Raw genomic sequence first — 21,168 nt, forward strand, 5'->3', positions numbered from 1 at the left:
GGAGAAGGACAACCTTAAGCCACAGGAAAGCTGTGAATAAGGCCAGCAAATTCCAAGGTCAAGAGTAAGCCGTGCCTGCAAATTTGGTCTAGTCATTTTCCAGTCAACTTTTGCAATACTTGTACAAGTAATAAATTATTGTAAATCAAGTACCTTCATTTTATGGTTTTTATTTTATGCATGTGCAATACACATCACTCACGACCAAGCATACCGGATCATTTTGGTCAGGATGAACATTTTTGCTTTAACAATTTGGTGTGCTCTTTGCCCATGTATTTCAGCCAAACACCAATTTGTAATGGAAGAATGTTAGGTTCAAGCTAGACCAAGCTAGAAGTTCACTTCAAATGGTTGACCAGTTGCACACCAGCCAGCTCTAACTGGATGACCATGTACATTCAACTGGCTGACCAATGGCGCACCAATCAGCTTCAATTGGATGACCTGTTGGCACCAGTTGGCTTGAACTGGATCACCACATGTTTTCAACTGGTTAACCATTTGGGCACCAGTCAGCTTCTATTGGATGACCTGTTGGGTGCCAGTTCACTCTAACTGGGGGACCATACGTTTTCAACTGGTTAACCAGTTGGACACCAATTCACGTGAGCTGGTTAACCGGTTGGCTTTAACTGGATCATTATGTGTTTGACTGGCTGACCAATGGCGCACCAATCAGCTTCAATTGGATGACCTGTTGGCACCAGTTGGCATGAACTGGATCACCACATGTTTTCAACTGGTTAACCATTTGAACACCAATTGTCATTGACTGGTTGACCAATTGCACTCCAGTATCTTTAATTGGATGACCATATGTGTTCAACTGGCTAAACAGTTGAGCACCAGTTGGCTTTAACTGGATCACCATACGTGTTCAACTGGTTAACCAATTGGGCGCCAATCAGCTTCTATTGGATAACCAGTTGGCTTTAACTGGATAACCATTTGGACGCCAATTTACATTGACTGGTTGAATAGGTGGACACCAGTTATCTAGAATTGGTTGACCAATTGGACACCAGTTAGCTTTAACTGGTTGCAGTGAAAAGAAAGCTGGGCACCAATTAAGATTCGGTTACGTCCAGTTAAATATAATTGGAAAACCAATTGGCCACCGGCACTGTCCAAATGGTTCACCAATTGGACGTAAACTGGTCTACCAATTGGATATAATTGGTACGCTCCCAACTGGTGGCGAAATTCCAATTGGTCGAGAACCAATTCGTAGCAATTGGTATTTGTCCAATTGGACCCATTGATTTTTTTTGACTGGGATGAACTTCGAGAAAGCTTGGGCCATGGAAATGAAAGGCAGCCGCACCAAAAGAATACTTGGAATCGTGGCATATACAAGTAACACTGGAAAACACTGACGAATCCACAAAGTTCCTGCCAAACATCATGCACACAACATTCAAAATAAGGAAGAGGACAGCGTGTTGACAAGAGCAGTGGGGTGTATGGCAGTGGAAAAGATCACAGCTGCTTAAACAGTGCAAACTTCGCAGCCAACAGATCAGCCACCCCCTTGAGAGGCTGAAAGCACTTCGAAAAGTTGGGAAAGTTCTCTTTGTAAGTTTGCCGACATGTTATAACCCGCTATGTTATGAACGTAATATTTTACTTGGACGGCACCCCACGTGTCTAGTTCGACGCCCATGAGACCAAGCTCACCAGCTGGGATACCTTCAAGGAAAGATTACGTGACATCTTTGGGGACCCGTTCGATCGCCAAATAGAACTGCGAAAAGAACTCGCCACTCGTGTGCAGTCCTCAACTGAGTCGTATGTCTCGTACATACAGGACGTGCTCGCGTTGTGCCGAAAAGTGGATGGGCAAATGACAGAGAGAGACAAGGTGGGCCACATACTCAAGGGCATCGCAAACGACACTTTCAACTTGCTCGCCTACACCAACGTCACGACCGCAGATATGATTATCAAGGAATGCCGCCGCGTTCTGCCTCAATTTACGTGGCTACCAACCACGGCTGTTACATCAACCTGCACCGATCTCGGTGCCGCACCACCCATGCAGGACAGCATGACACGTATAGTTCGACGGGAGCTTGAGGCGTCAAGTCCGGCACCATTTCCTCCTCATCCGCTCAACCATGGCACCGCACAAACGCCTCTGGCAGCCTCCGTTATTCAAGCTGTCGTGAGGCAGCAAATTGCAAAGCTCTGTTTTCTTGTGGCCTGCTCTGTCTCCCGACCCATCTCCAGACCAATGACAATAAATGCACCACGCCATGACTCACATTTTCTTCCCCAATCCCTAAATCCGACAGAATGGAAAACTGCAGATGACAAACCGATCTGCTTCCGCTGCCACTGAGTTTGCCATATCTCCCGCTACTGCCGCAGCACTTGGACTCCCTCAAACTAGAGCCCATTTTCCTTTTCTCACTCATACGAGGATTCCCGTCGCTATTCGTCCAGTCGTGTGTACCCTTCTTCCAAACATTCTTCCAAACTTTTCCAGGGCTGAGCCCTGTTCCTGTCAAGCTTATTTCACCAAACACACTAACCATTCTGCGCCAATTTTGTACCTCCTTCCACTGTTACAATGGTCAAGAGCTGACGTCGTCCCCTAGTATCTTCCCCCTTGCAAGGAGGTATGTGACAATTCATTCTGTTGTGCTGCAGCAGCTGTAGCGCTGCTGGCTACTAGTGTCACCTACAGCAGTGAGTGGAAGACTGAGTGACAAGAGCAGGGCTGGGACAGTTTTTGGAAAGAGAATAAACAGATGTTTGCTGTTCGCCGTCAGCTCGGGTCTCTACTCTACTACGTCTCGCCACATGTAACAAACTGGCAAAGAAGATTAACGGAATTGCATGAACAATCATGCTTACTTTCAGTAGGATAGATGCGTTTGAAGGGGAAGGCAAGACATTGCTTGCTTATGTAGAGCGCATTTACAAGTTCCTTAAAGCATACAATGTCATGCTACAAAAGAAAAGGTCAATATTTTTTAGCTGCTGCAGGCCTCCTACTTATTTACTACTTCATAACCTTGTAAAGCTGAAAACTCTTCAGCTATATCATGGCAATTTTGAAGAGTGTGTTTTCATGCTTTCATCGATCAATTTATTACACAAATCTACACAGACACATAGGTATTTGGGAGTTCAAATCAACTCTAATAAAAAAAAAAGGCAACCTAACTTGAGCGAAGAGCCATTTTTAAAACTTTTTTTTTTTACATGCTAGCTATGCAAACAATTATGAACATTCAATAGAGGCTCAATATTATTCATCAAAAATAACAAAATTTCGATAATGTAAGTAGAACTTTGGGCACATATCAAAATTTACAATTTCGGTGCCATATGCCGATGACAGCAAGAAATTCAAACCAAAACAAATACCATGGCAAGAGCAGCAGGTCGGTGGTGCCAACAGAATGCTTATTTCCCTTTTTTTTTTGGCTCGATACTGGAGTCTGCAAATCTACACGGCATGTCACTGGCAAAGCTGCATGCATAATGAGGTATTTAGGGTAAACACATACAGTAAGCTGTCAGTAGAGTAATCACTGTATGGCGACAAATATGTACAAAGCGTCACAATGGTAACAACATGAGCACAGCCAGTTTGCAATATAAGTCATGGTGTTTTTTTGTTTTTTTTTTTTCTGGGCATTCCAAGTTTGCCCTGTGGAAAAAAAAAAAGAAAAGGCACACAATGTCGCCATTACATTCTGTTCACTTCGGGCACTGCGCTGGTAAAAATAAAGAGGACAAGGATGAGCGAGGTCAGGAGAACGAGGAATACGGTGAATTACCTTGGGAAATTCCTGCTTCAGCAAATCATCAGAGGAATGAACTTTCAGAGGAAAAGAAAACTTTTCTTCCGTCTGCTACAGAGTTCCACAACAATATCACCGACGGCCTACAGGAGCCACTAAAAGGGCATATTCGTGCTTCCAAAAGGGCATATTCATGCCATATTCGTGCTTCTTGAAGTACAGTTGAATCTCATTGATTCAAACACTTTTAATTCTAACTTCCAGTTAATTCGAACTCACGATGAAGTCCCATCAAAGCTATGCGTAATCCAATAGACAGAAACGCCTGGTAATTCGAACGCCTAAGCACTTTTGACGGTTAATTAGAACATACCGCGCTCCGAAAATGCTCTCAGCGCCTTGCCCAATCACGCCGCGGCACCTGCAACACTTCAACGCTGCCCGTGAAGCAAATGAAAAGGAAAGAAAAGGCTGCGGTGGAATGTTTGCTCTCTCTCAAATGCCGACCCATGTCACGCTTCTCCCTTTTCTGTCCTTGCCATGTAAAGACCCTTCTCTTTCCAATGCCGCACACAAAAACAGAGAGGAAAAAAAAGAAGAAAGCTGTCGCTGGGTTGAATAAATGTGTGGTTGAAGGAAAGAAAAAAGGCTTAACTTCTGTAACCCTTGCGCCTTGTGGGAGCACGGCTCTGCACCTTGAGACACGGGGGGGGGGGGTGTCTCATGTGCCTGTGCCATGCGTCCCCCTTTCACTTCCCTGCCATGTAACCCTTCTCCTTTCAACAACGCGCGTGAAGAGAGCAGAAAAAAAAGCTGTTATAGAGTGTTTGCTTTCTCTCAAATGCCAATCTGCTTCTCTCCGTGTGGAGACGCTCCTCCTTTCTCGTCACGTGCTGGCCATGTTGTCGTCTTCAGAAAGTGTCGACGCTGAACATTTCCTCGTGCAACTTCTCTTGCCAGGAAAATGCTGAAGCCGAAGTAAAAATGCTTTGCAAGCTGCGTGCGAAATTGATTGACTCGCTGCAAGGCAAAGGTATGCAGACGCGCACCACCAATTACTTCAATTATTAACGAATGTCCTGTGCTTTGTGAATAAATATATGCCTTCTGAAACTTCCTCCTCGTGTGTTAGCTAAATGCACATGTGCCACTGCAAGAAGAGCCCTCAGTTTATTTAGCTTTCATTAATTCGAACTTCTTTTAATTCAAACTAACTTTCGGGCCCCTTCGAGTTGGAATTATCGAGATTCGACTGTATAAGACAGACTTTATGTTCAAGATAATTCCCAAGCGAATCCAATTGTATAGCCTCTAAACAAACCCCAAAGAATGTCAACACTACAGCTGAAAGAAGTTTCGTAGACACATCTTAGCGGGTATCGTTTCTCTTCTTCCTGTTCTGCTATACTGAAACTCTAGAATGAAAGCTCCACTTATGAGCGACAATGACAATTTGATTGATTTGTGGGGTTTAACGTCCCAAAACCACCATATGATTATGAGAGACTCCGTAGTGAAGGGCTCCGGAAATTTTGACCACCTGGGGTTCTTTTACGTGCACCAAAATCTGAAGCGACAATGACAAAGAGGAGGTTTTTCAGACACTGGAACAACTTGGACAACACTGGATAGTCTGACGAAAAGTGCAATGACAACTTTTAGAAAGTGCGCTAATTTTTTGGAGGGAACTAGAAGCTGCTGCCTCCGCTAAGCTGATTAAGAGCACACGCCCATAGATGAACAGATGGTGCAATTTAAAGGCAAGCCATCAATTAAGCAGTATATAAAAGGGAAGCTGGCAGTAAGGGGAATAAAGGTTCTTACTTTGTGCGGCCGAAGTGGAGTGCTCTGTTATTTTAAAGTGTGCCAATCGGGGCAAACATAGCATTATTGTTCTTCGCACAGAGCACACAGTGCAATAAAGCACTGCACGTCTTGCCCCATTGAAGAGTGGCGAGGCTTTGTGAGTGAATGCAACATAGTAAGCCTGTGTTTTCGTTCCAGTCTTGTCCTCTTTAGGAATTGCCAGACTGTAGCCTTCCTGGATGCCTCATCGTTGGCAGGCATGCTTGCCTTTGTGCAAAATCCAGTTGCAACTGATAAGCCAAGAGCAGGGCCTAGTGCTCATTTGTTGTCGTACTAGGCTGAACAGCCCTTGCCGAGCACCTGTGCACCAAGATTCGCCCTCGCCCTCGCGACCAGGCCCAGTGGTCATTACGGGAATACACAGCATAGCTGCGAGAGACGTTTTTTGCAGCGACGTGTTAAAACCCACAATTGCCAGCTACAAGGTGCTCGCGGTTTCATTTTTTGGTGGACATCCCACGTGCGGGAGCCCTTCACTCCCAGCAACTCGAGCACAGACGTTGTACTGTGTTTGGGGTGCCACAAAATGCAACGAAGTGTGTGCATGAGTTATTTGATCGAACAATGTATATTTTGTTGTGCACCGCTTGCTAGCCCAGCATGTGTAAAGGGATGAGCTATACGTGAGCAGGTTATGGCTAATGGCTGGGGCTCAAATAAAGCTGTTTTTGACTTGCAATACGGGTAGAAAATGGGAAAAATTTGTAGTGAAAAAGTAGAAAAAATACTTAGCATGAAAAATTTCAGATGTTTGCATACAGTGACTAGGCTTGTGTGAATATTTGAATACTTGGAATATTCGAATGAATATTACAGTATTCGAATGAGCTTCTATGCGATTCTAAGTTATTGAGGGAATTGGCCGCTAGGGGTCTTGGAGTGCAGCAGCACTTCGCTTCGGCTCCGTACCGCGACAGCGAAAATTGCCAATCGCTGGTATCTCGAGTGCTCTCAACAACACGAACGCCTTCATACAGGTGAGCGCTCTCCACTAACCCCTCTTGAGGTTTCGGCGAGCCCCAGGAGGGCCACCAGGCCCAAAAACCAGGCCCCGTCGCGCCACCGCCGTGCCAGGCCTTGCGACGCGTCGCGCCACAGCCTCCTCACCTTAGGCCAGCATGGAGGTTCGAGTACAAGGCACGGACATGGACCCAAGCCAGTATGACCCTCGGGACTGGACCCAAGTCCTCAGAGCCCAGGCAAACCTCCGAGAAACACGAAACGCAACCCACGGTACGAACGCCGATCCTCCTGTGCGAGAGACGCCGAGCCAGTCGCGCGAGACTCCGCAGACCGCCACAACTCCCGGGCTACAGAGCTCTTCGACGCAGCTGCGCGTTCTTCATACAACCGCCCAAAAGATCAAGCAACTACCGCCCCTTCCACTCGACGGATTTAAAGTGGTGTTCCGCTCCCAGGGAGGCCTTGACCTAACGACGCTCCAGCCACGCTACCTTCTCACCGCTCTTATGCAGGCCGCTGCGCTGACCGACCCATTACGCTGACCATCCGGATTCACCCTGTCAATAACACTTGCACAGTGTCTGCGGTGAATGAAAAGGACGCGCTCAAGCTTGTGCAGCTACAGCACATCACCTACGACAAGCATGAGTATGCCATGACGGCATACATCGCACCCCACGATGGCTCAGTCAAGGGGTGTTATTACAAACGCCTACTGGAAGGAATCACCACAAGAACTACTCGCGGACTTGATCTCCCGCAACTCACACGAAACTATACTAGACGCTCGACGAATGGGACTCACGCGATCGATTCTCATTACCTTTGGACAAGCCACCGTCCTACAAAAGATTGTTTATGATGGAGGACTGCATCTGTGTATGCCCTATACACCAAGGGTCGAGACGTGCAGTAGCTGCCGGACCATAGGCCACCGCACGGATGTATGCATACAACCTAGGACGCACAGGTGCCCCAGAATTGGCCAATTACACCCGAAGGAGGCAAATCCAACGTGTACTCCAGTCTGCATCATCTGCGAAGGCCCACATCTGTCGGGGACCCGGGAGTCTAAGCACCGGCACCTACCTAAAGTAACCAGGCCCAAGTCACCACGTGAACCACGATCACAAGAAGGAGTAGACCACTCACTACGCGGTGCAAGCACCAAACGCTCTGAGCCACATGCCGGCCAACGAAAAGGGCAGTCGAAGAGTTCCGACTAACCTACATGGGCGGACAAGCTGAAGACGCCCAATCGGACCAGACCACCGGCAACCAACACTCCGCCTGCCCCGGACCCCCGTGACCAGGAGCTCCGGGCCCTGCGTGTGGAGGTAAGCCGTCTCACGACCCTTTTAACACAAAACCCTACTCCCCCCTCACCTCCTTCGCAACAGCCGTCCCCAGAACAAGTCACCCCACCCACTGCGCAGTCACCCAACAGCCCCGCCACACACTCCTCACCCCCCCTTAAAAAGAAACGCAGTTCAGACTCAGTCGATGATTATCAGGCTGACCTAAGAAACTTGGAAGCCAAATTTGACGCCAAATTCGTAGCGTTTGGAGGCGCGCATCGAAGCTAAATTTTCGACGATAGTCGAGCAGCTGTCTAATCGTTTTGAGCAACAGATGGATGCACTATTCACACGCCTAACCCAAACTCTAGAAACTAGGTTTACGCAATTTGAGACCCGCCTTCAGAGGCTCGAAACTACCAGCTCATCACATGAGGGGTCTTCTACCTACATCTCACACACACCTGCTCCTTCTATTTCCCTTCCCCTACAGCAACAACAACAATCCTAGCTCCGCCCACGCTCCAATATGGCGGGTCGTGATACTTCTACCCACCTATCACTAATCCAATGGAACTGCTGCGGCTTTCGGGGCAAGCGCGCACCACTGCAGCTCTTAATACCTGCCCTCCCTGCCATACCCAAACTTCTTTTGTTACAGGACACGCAACACCAAGCCAAACTTCCAAGTTACCATGCAGTACACTCAGACCCCACTGACACTCCCCGAGTGTCCACACTTATTCATCGCACCCTTACCTACCAAGAACACACAATCACCTCCTCCACTCCGTGCGTCCTCATAGAACTCATCCCCACGAAAATTAAGGGGGGACGCGGGGATCAAATCACGAAATTCCCACAAAAAAACGAATTTTGGATAAGGGCAGATCTGGATTCTGCATCACCATTTCTATCATATCTAAAAATATTTCCGCCGAAAACGATCTCAAAGTAAGCTTAAAAAATGTTTTTCTGACCGCGGATAGCAAAAAGCTGGCTGAAATCTGTGCGAAAATGGCCCATTTCCGAGCGCGATACTTCCGCGCCTTCGCCGCCGCTCGCGGAAAGCTTGGTGTCACTGGAAAGCTTGCTTCACCGCCGTACTTCTCCCGGTGAAACCACGACTCTACGAGCTAAGATAAACGCACAAACAGAAAAAATGCGAAGGCATCCGCGACGCCTTAGACGCGCACCCATTGGTCACTCCTGTCACGTGGTACTGAGCGCGCTCTGTGAGTGGCTGCTGGGACACGCTTGCTTGCGCTGGTCGTCTGCTCCGCGCACGCACGTCTGCTATGCACACGCTGGCGCACTATAGTTTGCGAATCCCCTGCCGATACGCCGATACGCCAACTCTTCTCTAGCGCGAGGCTTAGCGCCCGCAATGGATCGTCGCGTGGACCGGAAGCGCAGGACGAAGTACGCTTACGGGAAGCGTAAACGCAAGCCTCCTGTTGGGAAAACGAAGCAGTCAGCAGCGATTGAATCAGACGAACCGAGTACCGCGTCGCCACCAAGCTACGTGTCGTCGGAAGCCGACACCTGCTCGCTGCCGATGCTCGGCAGTGAGGCCTATGACGCGGGGCCGTCAACTAGCCGCGACGTTGCGGTGCGGCCCGAACGCAAAAGAAGTTTCGTTTTCGCTGCGGCGGGTGACGATGCGGTGCCGGCTGTTCAAAGTGACGGTGAATCGACGCCTGGCAGTGACACTGAAGACCCGGGGCCATCAACTAGCCGCGGCATCACGGTGCGGTGTGAACGCGAGAAAAGTTTCGTTTTCGCGGCGGCGGACGACGACGTGGTGCCAGCTGTCCAGGATGTCGGCGATCGTTTGCCTCAGCGGAAGCGCACCGTTCAAATACACCTGGAACCTCGTTTCGTGTCCTCGGAAGGCGCCGAGAAGCAAGCCAGCAGTGTCCGCGATGCACTTCGCGAGGTGTCGGCAACGGAGCGGAAGTTCTGGTTCGCGCAGCAAACGGAGCAAACATCGGCAACAAAAGAGGATGAGTTCACCCTAATTCAGGTTTCTGCCATGAATTCCCTAATAGGACCTGCACTCTGCCCAAAATGTTGTAAGAAGACTGTCAGTGCAGCATGGGACAAAATTGGGCCCGGCAGTAAAACTGGTACATTTGTGTGCTTCCTGTGGCCCTATTCATTCACCTTGGTCATCCAGTAGAAAATCCGAAGGAAGGGCTTTTGAAGTCAACCTAAGAGCCATGCAAGCAATCAAGTCCATTGGAAAAGGGCCCACTGCCCTGAATGACTTCTGGGCTACAATGAATGTCTCTCATCGGGGCATTCATCAAAAAACCTATCAGGAACACCTAAAAAAAACATTCAAACCAGGAGCAGAGGAAGCTGCACAAAACATCTTTGCAGATGCTGTGCTTGCGGTAAAAGACGTGTACAGTAAGATGCAGCCATCAAGCCCAAACAACATCACAGTTGTGTATGACGGCACGTGGCTTACAAGAGGCCACAGCTCACACATTGGGGTAGGATGTATTATTGAGTTTTACACGGGGCTTGTGCTGGATTGCACAGTCCTTTCCAACTTCTGTCTTGGGTGTTGTCAACAACCAGCAGAGAGCGACCCCAACTTCGTCACTTGGGCTGAGAAACATCAATGTCAGAAGAATACTGATGTTGGCTCCGGACAGATGGAAGTGGAGGCTGCTCTGACACTTTTCAGGCGCTCTGTCAGCAGGTATGGCCTCTGCTACACCAACATTATATGTGATGGTGACAGCCGAACCTATCTTGCTCTGTGCAAAGATGAGGTGTACGGCTTCATACCACTGACCAAAGAAGACTGCGTGAACCATGTGCAGAAGAGAATGGGCACCGCTCTCCGCACACTGGTGACAAGAGCTAAGAAAGGGGAGCCATTGGGTGGGAGAGGTGGACTTACGCAGGAGTTGATTAAAAAACTGACCAGCTACTACGGGTTAGCCTTGCGAAAACACACAAGTGTCCCTGACATGCAAGGGGCCGTGATGGCCACTTTTTATCACGTCACGTCCACCGACGACGAGCCTCACCATGAGCTCTGCCCACCTGGCCCTGATAGCTGGTGCGAACATTGTTCAGCACAGGCCAAAATGGAGCCAGCACCACCTCACAGGTATAACCTGTCGAAACGTGTAGCGGAGGCTCTGCTGCCTGTATACCAACGTCTCTCTGACCCGCAACTGTTGGAGCGATGCAAAGGCAACAAAACTCAGAATGCAGCGGAAAGCTTGCATTCAGTTATTTGATCACTGACTTCAAAGGACCAACACGCTTCATTGTTCGCAGTGGAGACAACAGTACATGAAGCAGTTGCACGCTACAATTTTGGGAATTTGCGAGCCTACACTGAAATGTGCAAGTCCGTTGGCATCAAACCTGCTAGCCTCGCCCTTCAAAGAGCTGAAGAAAAAGACCAGCAAAGAAAACGAAAAGCACGCAGTGCAGAAAAAATGAAAGAGAAAGGACGTAAGAAGACCCTCGCAAGCAAAGACACAAAGTATTACAGTCCCGGGGCATTTTGATGGACCTTTACTGACTGTTCAACTTTAACGCCAGTTTTCTCAGAAACGTGTTTTGACCCGACTGTCCAGCTTGCCACGATGCTTGCATGACTATGGCTTGACGGATTTTCATGTGGTTTTTTGCATTGTGTTCCTCAGTGAATTTTCTATATCGTGACGTTTTCATATTTGTTAATTACTACCTCAGTATTTTTACTCCTAAGCTAATTTCACATTATGATAACGACCACATTTACAAGCATGTATACAATGTTCTCTGTAAAATAAAAACAGAGTCATAAAAATATTTGCAGAATGTCACGACATCAACCATCCCAATGGCTAAAATATAAGAGCAACTATAGGCTTCTACCATGTTTTTTTGTCACACCAGGCTTTGGGCAAGTTTGGTAGTACACTGATGGATAAAAAAATTTATAATGCCAGAACTACTGGAGATAGCTGAATGAAACTTTGTCATTTATCATTTAGCGCAGTTTCCAGTAAGCATGCCAAATTTCATTGCTCTACGACAAAAACTAAAGAATTTCACTTTCGATCCCCACCTCCCCCCTTAACACACCTCCGATTTTTATAGCCAATATCTACCACACCCCACGCCAGGCCATGGCCACTCTTGATGCGCTATTGCAGAGAATTCACCGCATCGCGGGCCGAAACCCCCTACTCATAGGCGGCGATTTTAACTCTCAGCATACAGACTGGGGTTATCGGTACACCACAGCACGGGGTCGCAGGCTTTGGACTACCATTCAAAACTTGCGCCTCACTACACATAACTTTCTCACACAAACCCGAATCGGCAATAGCGTAACAATGGACACTAGTCCAGACCTCACACTCAGCCATTCTCTCAAAGATATCTCATGGTCTCATACACAACACACACTTGGAAGCGACCATTATATTATTGCCATACAAATACCTCACACACCACACAGACCTCGACTCCTCACCCACAATCTGATTCACTGGGACGCTATCCGATCCGCTCGTCGGGAACTCCCCAATACCCCGATACAAGACATTGATCATTGGGTCTCATCTCTCCTAGATGATATAACCGCACACACACAAAAGATTACCACACCACCCAACACCCCTACATTGGACACTCGCTTAGCCCACCTCTGGGAGGCGCACCACAGCATACTGAAGAGATGGAAACGACAAACATAACCGAACGTTAAGACGCCGACTGGCTACGCTACAGACACAAATAACTGCGCACGCCGAGGAGTTGTGTCGTTCCAACTGGGGTCAGGTGTGCAACGGCATAGCTGGCAACCTCTCTACCAAGTACGCATGGCACCTCCTACGGCACCTTATCGACCCTAAACACTCACGCACAACGTCACAACATCACATTACACGCCTACTTCACAACTCCACGCTTTCCCCTGACACCCTTCTGGACTAACTACGCACAACACACACAGCACCCGGCACCTCCTCCCCTTTCCCGCCCTACACGGGAGCCCCGAATGAAGCCCTGGACAACGACATATCGGAGCAAGAGGTGCGTATGACCCTCCAGAACATCCGAACAATCTCTGCACCGGGGAAAGACGGGATAACTAACTCCATGCTCCGTAATCTGGATGATCAATCGATTGCACAGATTACTTTAATAAATGCTGGAAGGAAGGCACCTTGCCGCAATCCTGGCGCCATGCCAAGATGGTATTCATCCCTAAACCTAACAAACCCCTTACCATATCAAACCTCCGCCCCATTTCACTCACATCGTGTTTCGGGAAGCTTCTCAAGCACGTTGCTTTAAACAGACTGACTCAACACATGCACGACCACAACCTATACCCGCACAGCATGGTGGGCTTCCGCCCATGTCTCTCCGCCCAAGATGCCATGATTCAACTGACGCACGGCATTCTTGATCCTCTCATCCCCGCTCATACTAAAGCCGTCTTGGCCCTGGACTTAACCAAGGCCTTTGATCGAGTAGAACACCGAGCAATCATGGCGGCTCTCTCCCCCCTCAATGTGGGCGTTCGTATGTACGCCTACATACAAGCCTTCCTATCAGGACGCACGGCCGATGTTCATATGGGCCCCCATGCGTCCCCTCCATATACCTTCAGTGGTGTAGGCACTCCGCAAGGTTCGGTCCTTTCCCCTTTTCTCTTCAATGCCACACTCATTCCCTTAGCCCGCGCTCTTCACAATATCCCTCACCTTCACCACACCCTCTATGCAGACGACATCACACTGTGGACCACCCACGGTAGTGATGGCGACATAGAGGAAACCTTACAAACCGCCACAAACATTACACAACAACACGCACAAAGCATTGGTGTCTCCTGTTCCCCGGAAAAATCTGAGCTGCTTCTCATACGCCTTTCACCACGTACTCTTCCCACTGCCCCCATCACCGTTACTCTGGACGGGCGCCCTATCCCAGAGGTCGACACAATACGAATCTTGGGCCTTCACATTCAAAATAACGGCCGTAACACTTTCACTATCCGGAAACTCAAGCCGGTGACGGATGCGCTCTCGCACCTCGTCCGCAGAGTTTCTGGAAAACACTATGGCATGAAGGAACACGATTTGCGTCGTCTCATTCATGCCTTCATACTGAGCCGCTTCCTTTTTACAATCCCGTATCTCCGACTTCGACAAGAAGAAATAGCCACCCTGGATGCCATGCTTCGTAAAGCCTACAAGGTGGCCTTACGCCTCCCCCCTAACACACAGACCACCAAACTTCTTCAGCTTGGACTCCATAACACCACACACGAACTCACTGAGGCTCACAGACGAGCGCAATACACTCGTTTAGCTCAGACTTTCACCGGACGCTACATACTTAACACCCTCAATATTCACATACCAGCAGCCGACCCGGGAGCATACGCCCCGTCCTGCGCTCAATGCACTCACCCCCACGCTACCCTTACCCACATTCTCATGGAATGCCCAGCGGACCCTCCCCCGCGGGGCCCGGAGCCACTGACCGCATGGAAGGAATGGGAGACCTTGCTGCGCTCGACGAACCCGGCCAAGCAGAAAATCGCCACTGACCGGGCCGCCCACGTCATGGAACTGCATGAACTCATGAACGCATAGCGCAGTGGGGTCGTGCGGGGACCCTGGGAGTAAGTGCCCAAATCCCTTGGTCTAATAAAGTTTTACCTCCTCCTCTAAGTTATTGAAAATTTTGAGGTGTTTTGATGTGTATAATACCAGTCCACATGTACCTCGCTGTAAAAAGTGGTTTCACGGCAGCGACAGAATGCTAAACCATGAAAGTACCTATTTAGGCGTATAATAGTTTGAATACGAGGTCTATTAAAAAGTATCCAACCCATCTTTTTTAACTAGCATCAGATAGATTTCAAACAAGCATGCTTGAATCAGCCGACCATGAACCTTCATGCGAATGCATGAATTTTTTGCTATCTGTCAATAGCGACAGTCGCTGGGAAGAAGCGTTTGAGTGTGGTAGTGTGCAGTGCTCTCGTCAGTTTTTCATTGCAAGGAAACTGATAGAGCGACTGGAGCAGGGCTACTGCATCAAATTTCGCCAGAAACTGGGTGACAGCCAAGTGCAAATCATACTGAAGATCAAGACGGCTTTTATTCAGGATCCTATAAGCTGCACACAGATTAAGGGGTTGTATAACCGGTCTTAAGACGGCCGCACATTGGTAGAGAGTAAGCCACACTCAGGTCGAACATCAACATGCCGGAATGACCAGGGCATTGCAAAAGCGACTGCTGTGGCGATGCGGGACCGTCGTGCGACTATCCTGGAAATTGCAGAAGAGGTCGGCATCAGCACTTTCTTTGCACATTTCATAATGACAGAAGATCTGGCCATGAAGAGAGTTGCAGCAAAATTCGTGCTGGAACTGCTTATGGTGAAGCGAAAGCAACTTTGTGTTGAAGTCTCACAGGAGATGCTGGATTTCACAAGCAGTGACCTCAACTTCATGAACACCATTAGCACTGGTGAAGAGTCTTGGGTATGTGCGTACGACTTGGAAACAAAACCCCAGTGGTCACAGTAGAAGCATTCAAAGTCACCATGATCAAATAAGACCTGCCAAGTGCGCAGCAACGTCAAAGTGATGCTGAGTGCTTTTTTTGATGCCCGCGGTGTGGTACACCACGAGTGCGCACCACAGGGTGAAACAATCACCAATGAGTACTACATGGGTGTCCTCTGTTGCTTACGTGATGCTGTGCGGTGCAAGAGACCTATGTTGTGGTCAACAAGAAACTGGCAAATCCATCACGACAATGCTCCTGCACATTTTCCACACTTGGTTAAGACTTTTCCGGCAAAAAGTCAGACTCCTGTAGACTCTTGATATGGCCCCCTGCAACTTCTGGCCGTTTCAAAGTCAGACTCCTGTAGACTCTTGATATGGCCCCCTGCAACTTCTGGCCGTTTCAAAAACTCGAAGGGCCATCGGAAGGAGAACGATTTCAGAGTAGGGAGGACAATAGGGCTGCAACTCCATTTCAACAGAGGCCTTCTCAGAATGCTTCCTACACTGGCAGCACCGCTGGAAGGAGTTTGTGGAGTCTCAAGGAAGATTAGGTTTCCGACGCTCCAGTTATGCCAGCTTTTCTTCCCCTAAAGATCAGATACTTTTCCAACAGACCTTGTATGTTAGAAAAGTACTCACCACTGTGTGAGGCGGCTATGATGTAGCAAGAGCAAATTATTCTGCATGGGGACACACAGAAGAAGCAGCACAAACAAGTGCTGTCTTATGTGTGTCTCTGTTTATTGTATTACACTGTTCTTACTTCATAATGCAAAACCCACAAGACCAATGCTAAGTCATGAAACACCTGTAAAAAAATAATGTCCTGCTGTGAAGCCTCATTTAAAGATTAAATGAAAATATTACCCTTAGATCGCTTCGTTTTTCAAGTTTAAGAAGCTTGTGATACAGAATTACATGCTTTAAATATAGTTCATTTTAAAACATAACATATTACAGCTTATCACTTGCATTCTACCAAAAATAAAGTCCGGATACTATTGGAACTTGTTCACACTTTCTTTAAACAAAAAAAAAAACATTTGCACAGGCCTTGTTCCCATTAAAAAAAAAACTGTGCAGTTTAGGCAGTTCGTGAAAAAATATGCCCCTCATTTTTACAGCATGTGATATGCTATTTGAAATTTCTCAACCAAAAGCACTAATCACTTTGAATTTTCTTTGAACTTCAAATCCACTATTTTAACAAGCCGTATAATGATGTCTACGAGGCAGATTTAAATCTACATACTCGAAGGGAGCACTTCCTTGTTTGCCCAATAAGTTGGGCTTTGACAGAAGTTGAAAGAGGAGACGAACCCGAAGAAACAGCATCTTTGCTTTTCACACGTGAAGTGTTGTTGGCAACATTTTGGTTGCACTAAATAATGCACATAAATACAATGCAACATACAATTTAGCCTCTGCAATCGCCTCATTCTCGATAAGACGACAACCATGAACACCACCCTACTAGCACTTCATCAACCTAGCCAAAGGAAACATTCAAATGTTGCTACCTCACAAGAATATGAGATAGCACCATGCTTGAGAATCCTCTGCAACCTTTTTTTGCTTGCAATTTCACTTCAACATACTACAAAAATATTCAATTCACACTGACACTCAATATTTGAATTTGCTTCGTACTTGCAAAGTATCGCTATTTGCACAGCTCTGCAGGCAGACGGATGCTTATGCCGTTTTTTTTTTTTTGTCCAGATCGCATGGCGGGTGCATCTCGCCGTTGGATCAACTGGCCATGCCTTCGTGCGGGCTTCATCTGACTGTCACGCGCCGGAGGACAGGGAGCATGAGCAAAAGGACTTCGCCACCGCAGCACTACCATGGATTCATTACGAGCCTGCGCCCTACTTAAGCCAGGCATATCATCGAATCGACTCCGTGACATCATCCAGTGTCGATAACTTCAAGCATAAATACCGGGGCCTGTTGGAGGATCTTTTCAGTGGGCTTAGCGACACTGCAGGCAGATGGATGGTTACGCCGTTTCTCTTTGTCCAGATCGCCTGGCGGGTGCATCTCGCCGTTGAATCAACTGGCCATGCCTTCGTGCGGGCTTTGTCTGACTGTCACGTGCCGGAGGACAGGGAGCATGCGCAGAAGGTCTTTGCCCCCGCAGCACTACCATGGATTCATCATGAGCCTGCGCCTTACTTAAGCCAGGCATATCATCGAATAGACTCCGTGACATCATCCAGTGCTGATAATTTCAAGCATAAATACCGGGGCCCGTTGGAGGATCCTTTCAGTGGGCTTTGCGGCACTGCAGGCAGACGGATGCTTACGCCGTTTTTCTTTGTCCCGGTTGGTGACAAATATTTAGTTTCATCTATCAAAGACGACTCGCTCACACTGGCAGTGTTTCCAAGCCCACAGTGTCTTCTCGGTTTATTGTGTGACTGTTACGATGCAATACGTTTGCTGCTACTAACTTCTGGAGATATAGAACTAAACCCCGGTCCCTCTTCTGACTCAGAGTCAGAGGCACATTTAAACAGTGGTTTACTCAAAAAAATCTTGAAAGAGCAAACATTAACAAATAAAACTCTTGTCGTGTTAACTACTAACCTGAAACAGGTAGAGTCATCGGTCGCGGACATTCAAACTCGGATTACCAATCTTGAGCAAGAGCTCAGTCGAACTGAGAAGTGTTAGCAAAAATTGGAGAAGGTGGAAGAAACATGTCAGAGTACTGACAAGATGATTCTTGAGTTAAAGGCAAAAGTCGGTGATCTCGAAAACAGGAGTCGTCGTAATAACCTTGTAGTTTACAGTGTAGAAGAAAGCCACGAGGAGGATCGAAAAAACTTGAACAGAAAGTAAATGGCGATATCTTCAGAAAAATTCTTGGTGTTGAAATCAATTCCATAGAGCGAATGCATCGGATCGGTCAAAGAAATGCAGAGCGCCCTCGTCCGGTAATTTTGAAACTCTATAACTACGTTGATAAAACTAAAGTTTTGTCATCCTGTTTCAAATTAAAGGGAACCAACATATCTATATCGGAAGATTTTTCTAAAAATATTCGCGATACTCGTACAAAGTTATGGCGTTCTACCGCTGAAGAAAGAAAGACCGGTTCTAAGGTTTCGCTTCATTTCGATAAACTAAAAGTCGATGGCAAACTGTATGTGAGGGACGCACTTCGAAATTGCAGGACAGAGCTGTCTCAATCCACTGCGTCTGCGCAACCCGAAAAGTCGACTTCTCCCTTCACTCTGGCAACCGCTCCTAAACGCGATAGTAAGTGACAAGCTAACAAAACGCTTTGGATTATTTCACTCAATGCACGAAGTGTCTTAAATAAAATACCGCTTCTTGAAGATATAATTTCCACCTACCAACCACACGTTTTGGTGATCACAGAAACTTGGCTGCATTCTGAAGTGCAAGATTCTGAAAGAGTGCCATCATCTTACACCCTTATTCGTAGGGACAGAGGATCACGGGGAGGGAGCATTGCAGTAGCGATTAAAAACAATGTTAAATTTACTCGTTGGGATAGTATAGATAATCACGAAAGCGTGTGGTGCAAACTGAACTTTTTTCGTAAGAATATAATTTTGGGAGGTGTTTATCGGCCTCCAAATGCACCCCCAGAATACTTAGAAGCTCTCTACGATTACCTGCTATAAAATACAAATTCACGTTCAAGCATTTTTATAACTGCAGATTTCAACTTGCCCAGCATTAACTGGCCCAATCTTTCACATGATGGCAAGGACTCTCGCAATGCTGAATCACTGTTGTTAACTGCATTTACTTTTTCTTTGAATCAATTTGTTTCTGATGCTACTATTATTAACAGTTCTTCTGTACTAGACCTAGCATTTGCATTTCGTGCACCTCTAACCAGGTAGCCCGAAAGTAAACTTCATTTTATGATTAACGGCACAACTTACAAGAAAAAAAATATCAAACTTCACCAACATAGAGGCACCAATTTCGTCACCTGTCATTTTCGAAAATCGCACATGCTATAAAAAGACAAAGATTTTTGTTTCAAGGAAGATATTTGTTACCTGAAATGCATGTCTAATGAAGAATGAATTCATACGGTTTAAAGTTTGTAGACCGAAAGAAAATAGCTTTTAAAAATGTCTAACTTCGACAGTTTAAAATAAGTTATGTATTCCCCATTTGTTTTCTTCGAAAGTAATGCAAGCAGCGTTTTCAAACTTGACACGTTTTAAGAATATAGTGTGTTCATTAGGTGCATAAATTATTGTTGCCGTAGGGCTAATGTAAATTTTTTATATATTGCCTCAAAGTTCTCATATTAGCAAAAGTGTACTCCACTTAAGTTTGAATAATAAAAAAAACCCATCTTGGATTTTTCTTAAAATCTCGTAAATAGACAACCGAAGGCCATCACACAGTAATATAGAAAAACATGTTGCATTATTTTGTTTTAGCGACAATATTCGTGGTACAAATCAGAGCTTTTCGAGAATGCGCTGATAAGTTGAGAAATCTAGAAATCAGAACGGAAAAGCAGAAATGAGCTTCAAACGCGAGTAAACGTGACCGCAGTTGGTGAAGAAAAGCTGTTTTAGCACTGCGACAAATACATACCCATGAAGGGGCATTTATGCTCCTGATAACACAGCTCTGATAGAGGAAATCTTCGACAATGCAACTAAGTTGCAAAACATCTGTCTATAATTAAAGATAAACTCAAACATGAAAATGTTCTAGTGCAAGTGTTGTGTTTCGCTAGAAAGAGCATATGCGCATGAAGTACCCTCACTGGTATTTTGGTGGTGACTGCGTGAAACAAGAGATGCGCTCAAAATGGCTGCATCTTTTGCAGATCGCATTTAGCAGTACGTGACACTAACAAAACACGACTAGTGCCCTCAGATGTGCTTAGCCAAACATGCCTAGAACGTATGCCTGGAACATGTGGCAACAATTTCCACTGGCTCTTCTTAAACTGACGGAATGTTTCTAGCTCGTCTACATTTGCACACAGCAGCTTGACATTCTTGAGCTTTGCGCTCATTTGCGCCACCAATTGGGATGCTGACATAATCACAGCTGAGCTTGCCGCTCTGAGGTTGTAGAGCGTAGCACGATGCTTTAGTAGGCCACCAACGCCTTCACAAATGTTCTTGCCATGTCCTGTGGCCGAAAAAATCTACTTTGTTGATATATGATCTTTCTGACATAACTCGAACAGCTTGTACTTGTTTTTGAAGTGACTGCTGGCACCATCAGAAGCATAAATAACATGCGTGTCAGGCTTAAGTTGTTCCTTCATATAGTTGTGAATTATTTGCAGAGCAAAACAGGCATGTGCAGCATCATGGCATGTGACATCACTGATGATGGCAAAACTTTGAATTGATTGCTTCCTTGTGACGACACACGTCAATATAGACACCTGTCTGTTCTGCCAGTGATAAGACTGTGCCTTTTTTGGTAAAATGGCTGTCCAACTTTCGGCGAAACCCAAGTGAGAAATGCAAGATTCTTTTTCTTGGTTCTCTTTCGCCTAGCGTATAGCTGATTCTTGAATGTATCTTATGTAATCATGGGTAATCCACTTCACGAACCATAGACTTAGCTCTCGCAGAAAAGCACTTACCTGGGCTGTTTTTTTTACTAGATCGCCATTTTCCCATACTGCATAGGCTACCTCAATATCTTCAGGGATTCCTAAACATGTGGCTCTCAGAGCATCCTCCTTAGCACA

The 21,168-nt window shown here is 46.8% G+C and overlaps 2 protein-coding genes across 2 annotated transcripts in view; one reads left to right on the forward strand and one right to left on the reverse strand.

Annotated features, from left to right (window-relative positions):
* The window catches only part of LOC119175969 (uncharacterized), a 6,295-nt gene extending 6,137 nt beyond the window's left edge, over positions 1 to 158 (forward strand). The window contains exon 8 of the mRNA XM_037427049.2: positions 1 to 158. Coding sequence (XP_037282946.2) covers positions 1 to 40 — 40 coding nt within the window. The 3' untranslated portion in view covers positions 41 to 158.
* Positions 155 to 21,168, reverse strand: part of LOC142783796 (uncharacterized) — an 87,128-nt gene continuing 66,114 nt past the window's right edge. The window contains exon 4 of the mRNA XM_075882389.1: positions 155 to 21,168. This exon is cut by the window's right edge and continues 11,171 nt beyond it. The gene's annotated coding sequence lies outside the window, so the exon portion shown is untranslated.

This window comes from Rhipicephalus microplus, unplaced genomic scaffold (assembly GCF_043290135.1).
Source record: "Rhipicephalus microplus isolate Deutch F79 unplaced genomic scaffold, USDA_Rmic scaffold_12, whole genome shotgun sequence".
Taxonomy (NCBI): Eukaryota; Metazoa; Arthropoda; class Arachnida; order Ixodida; family Ixodidae; genus Rhipicephalus; species Rhipicephalus microplus.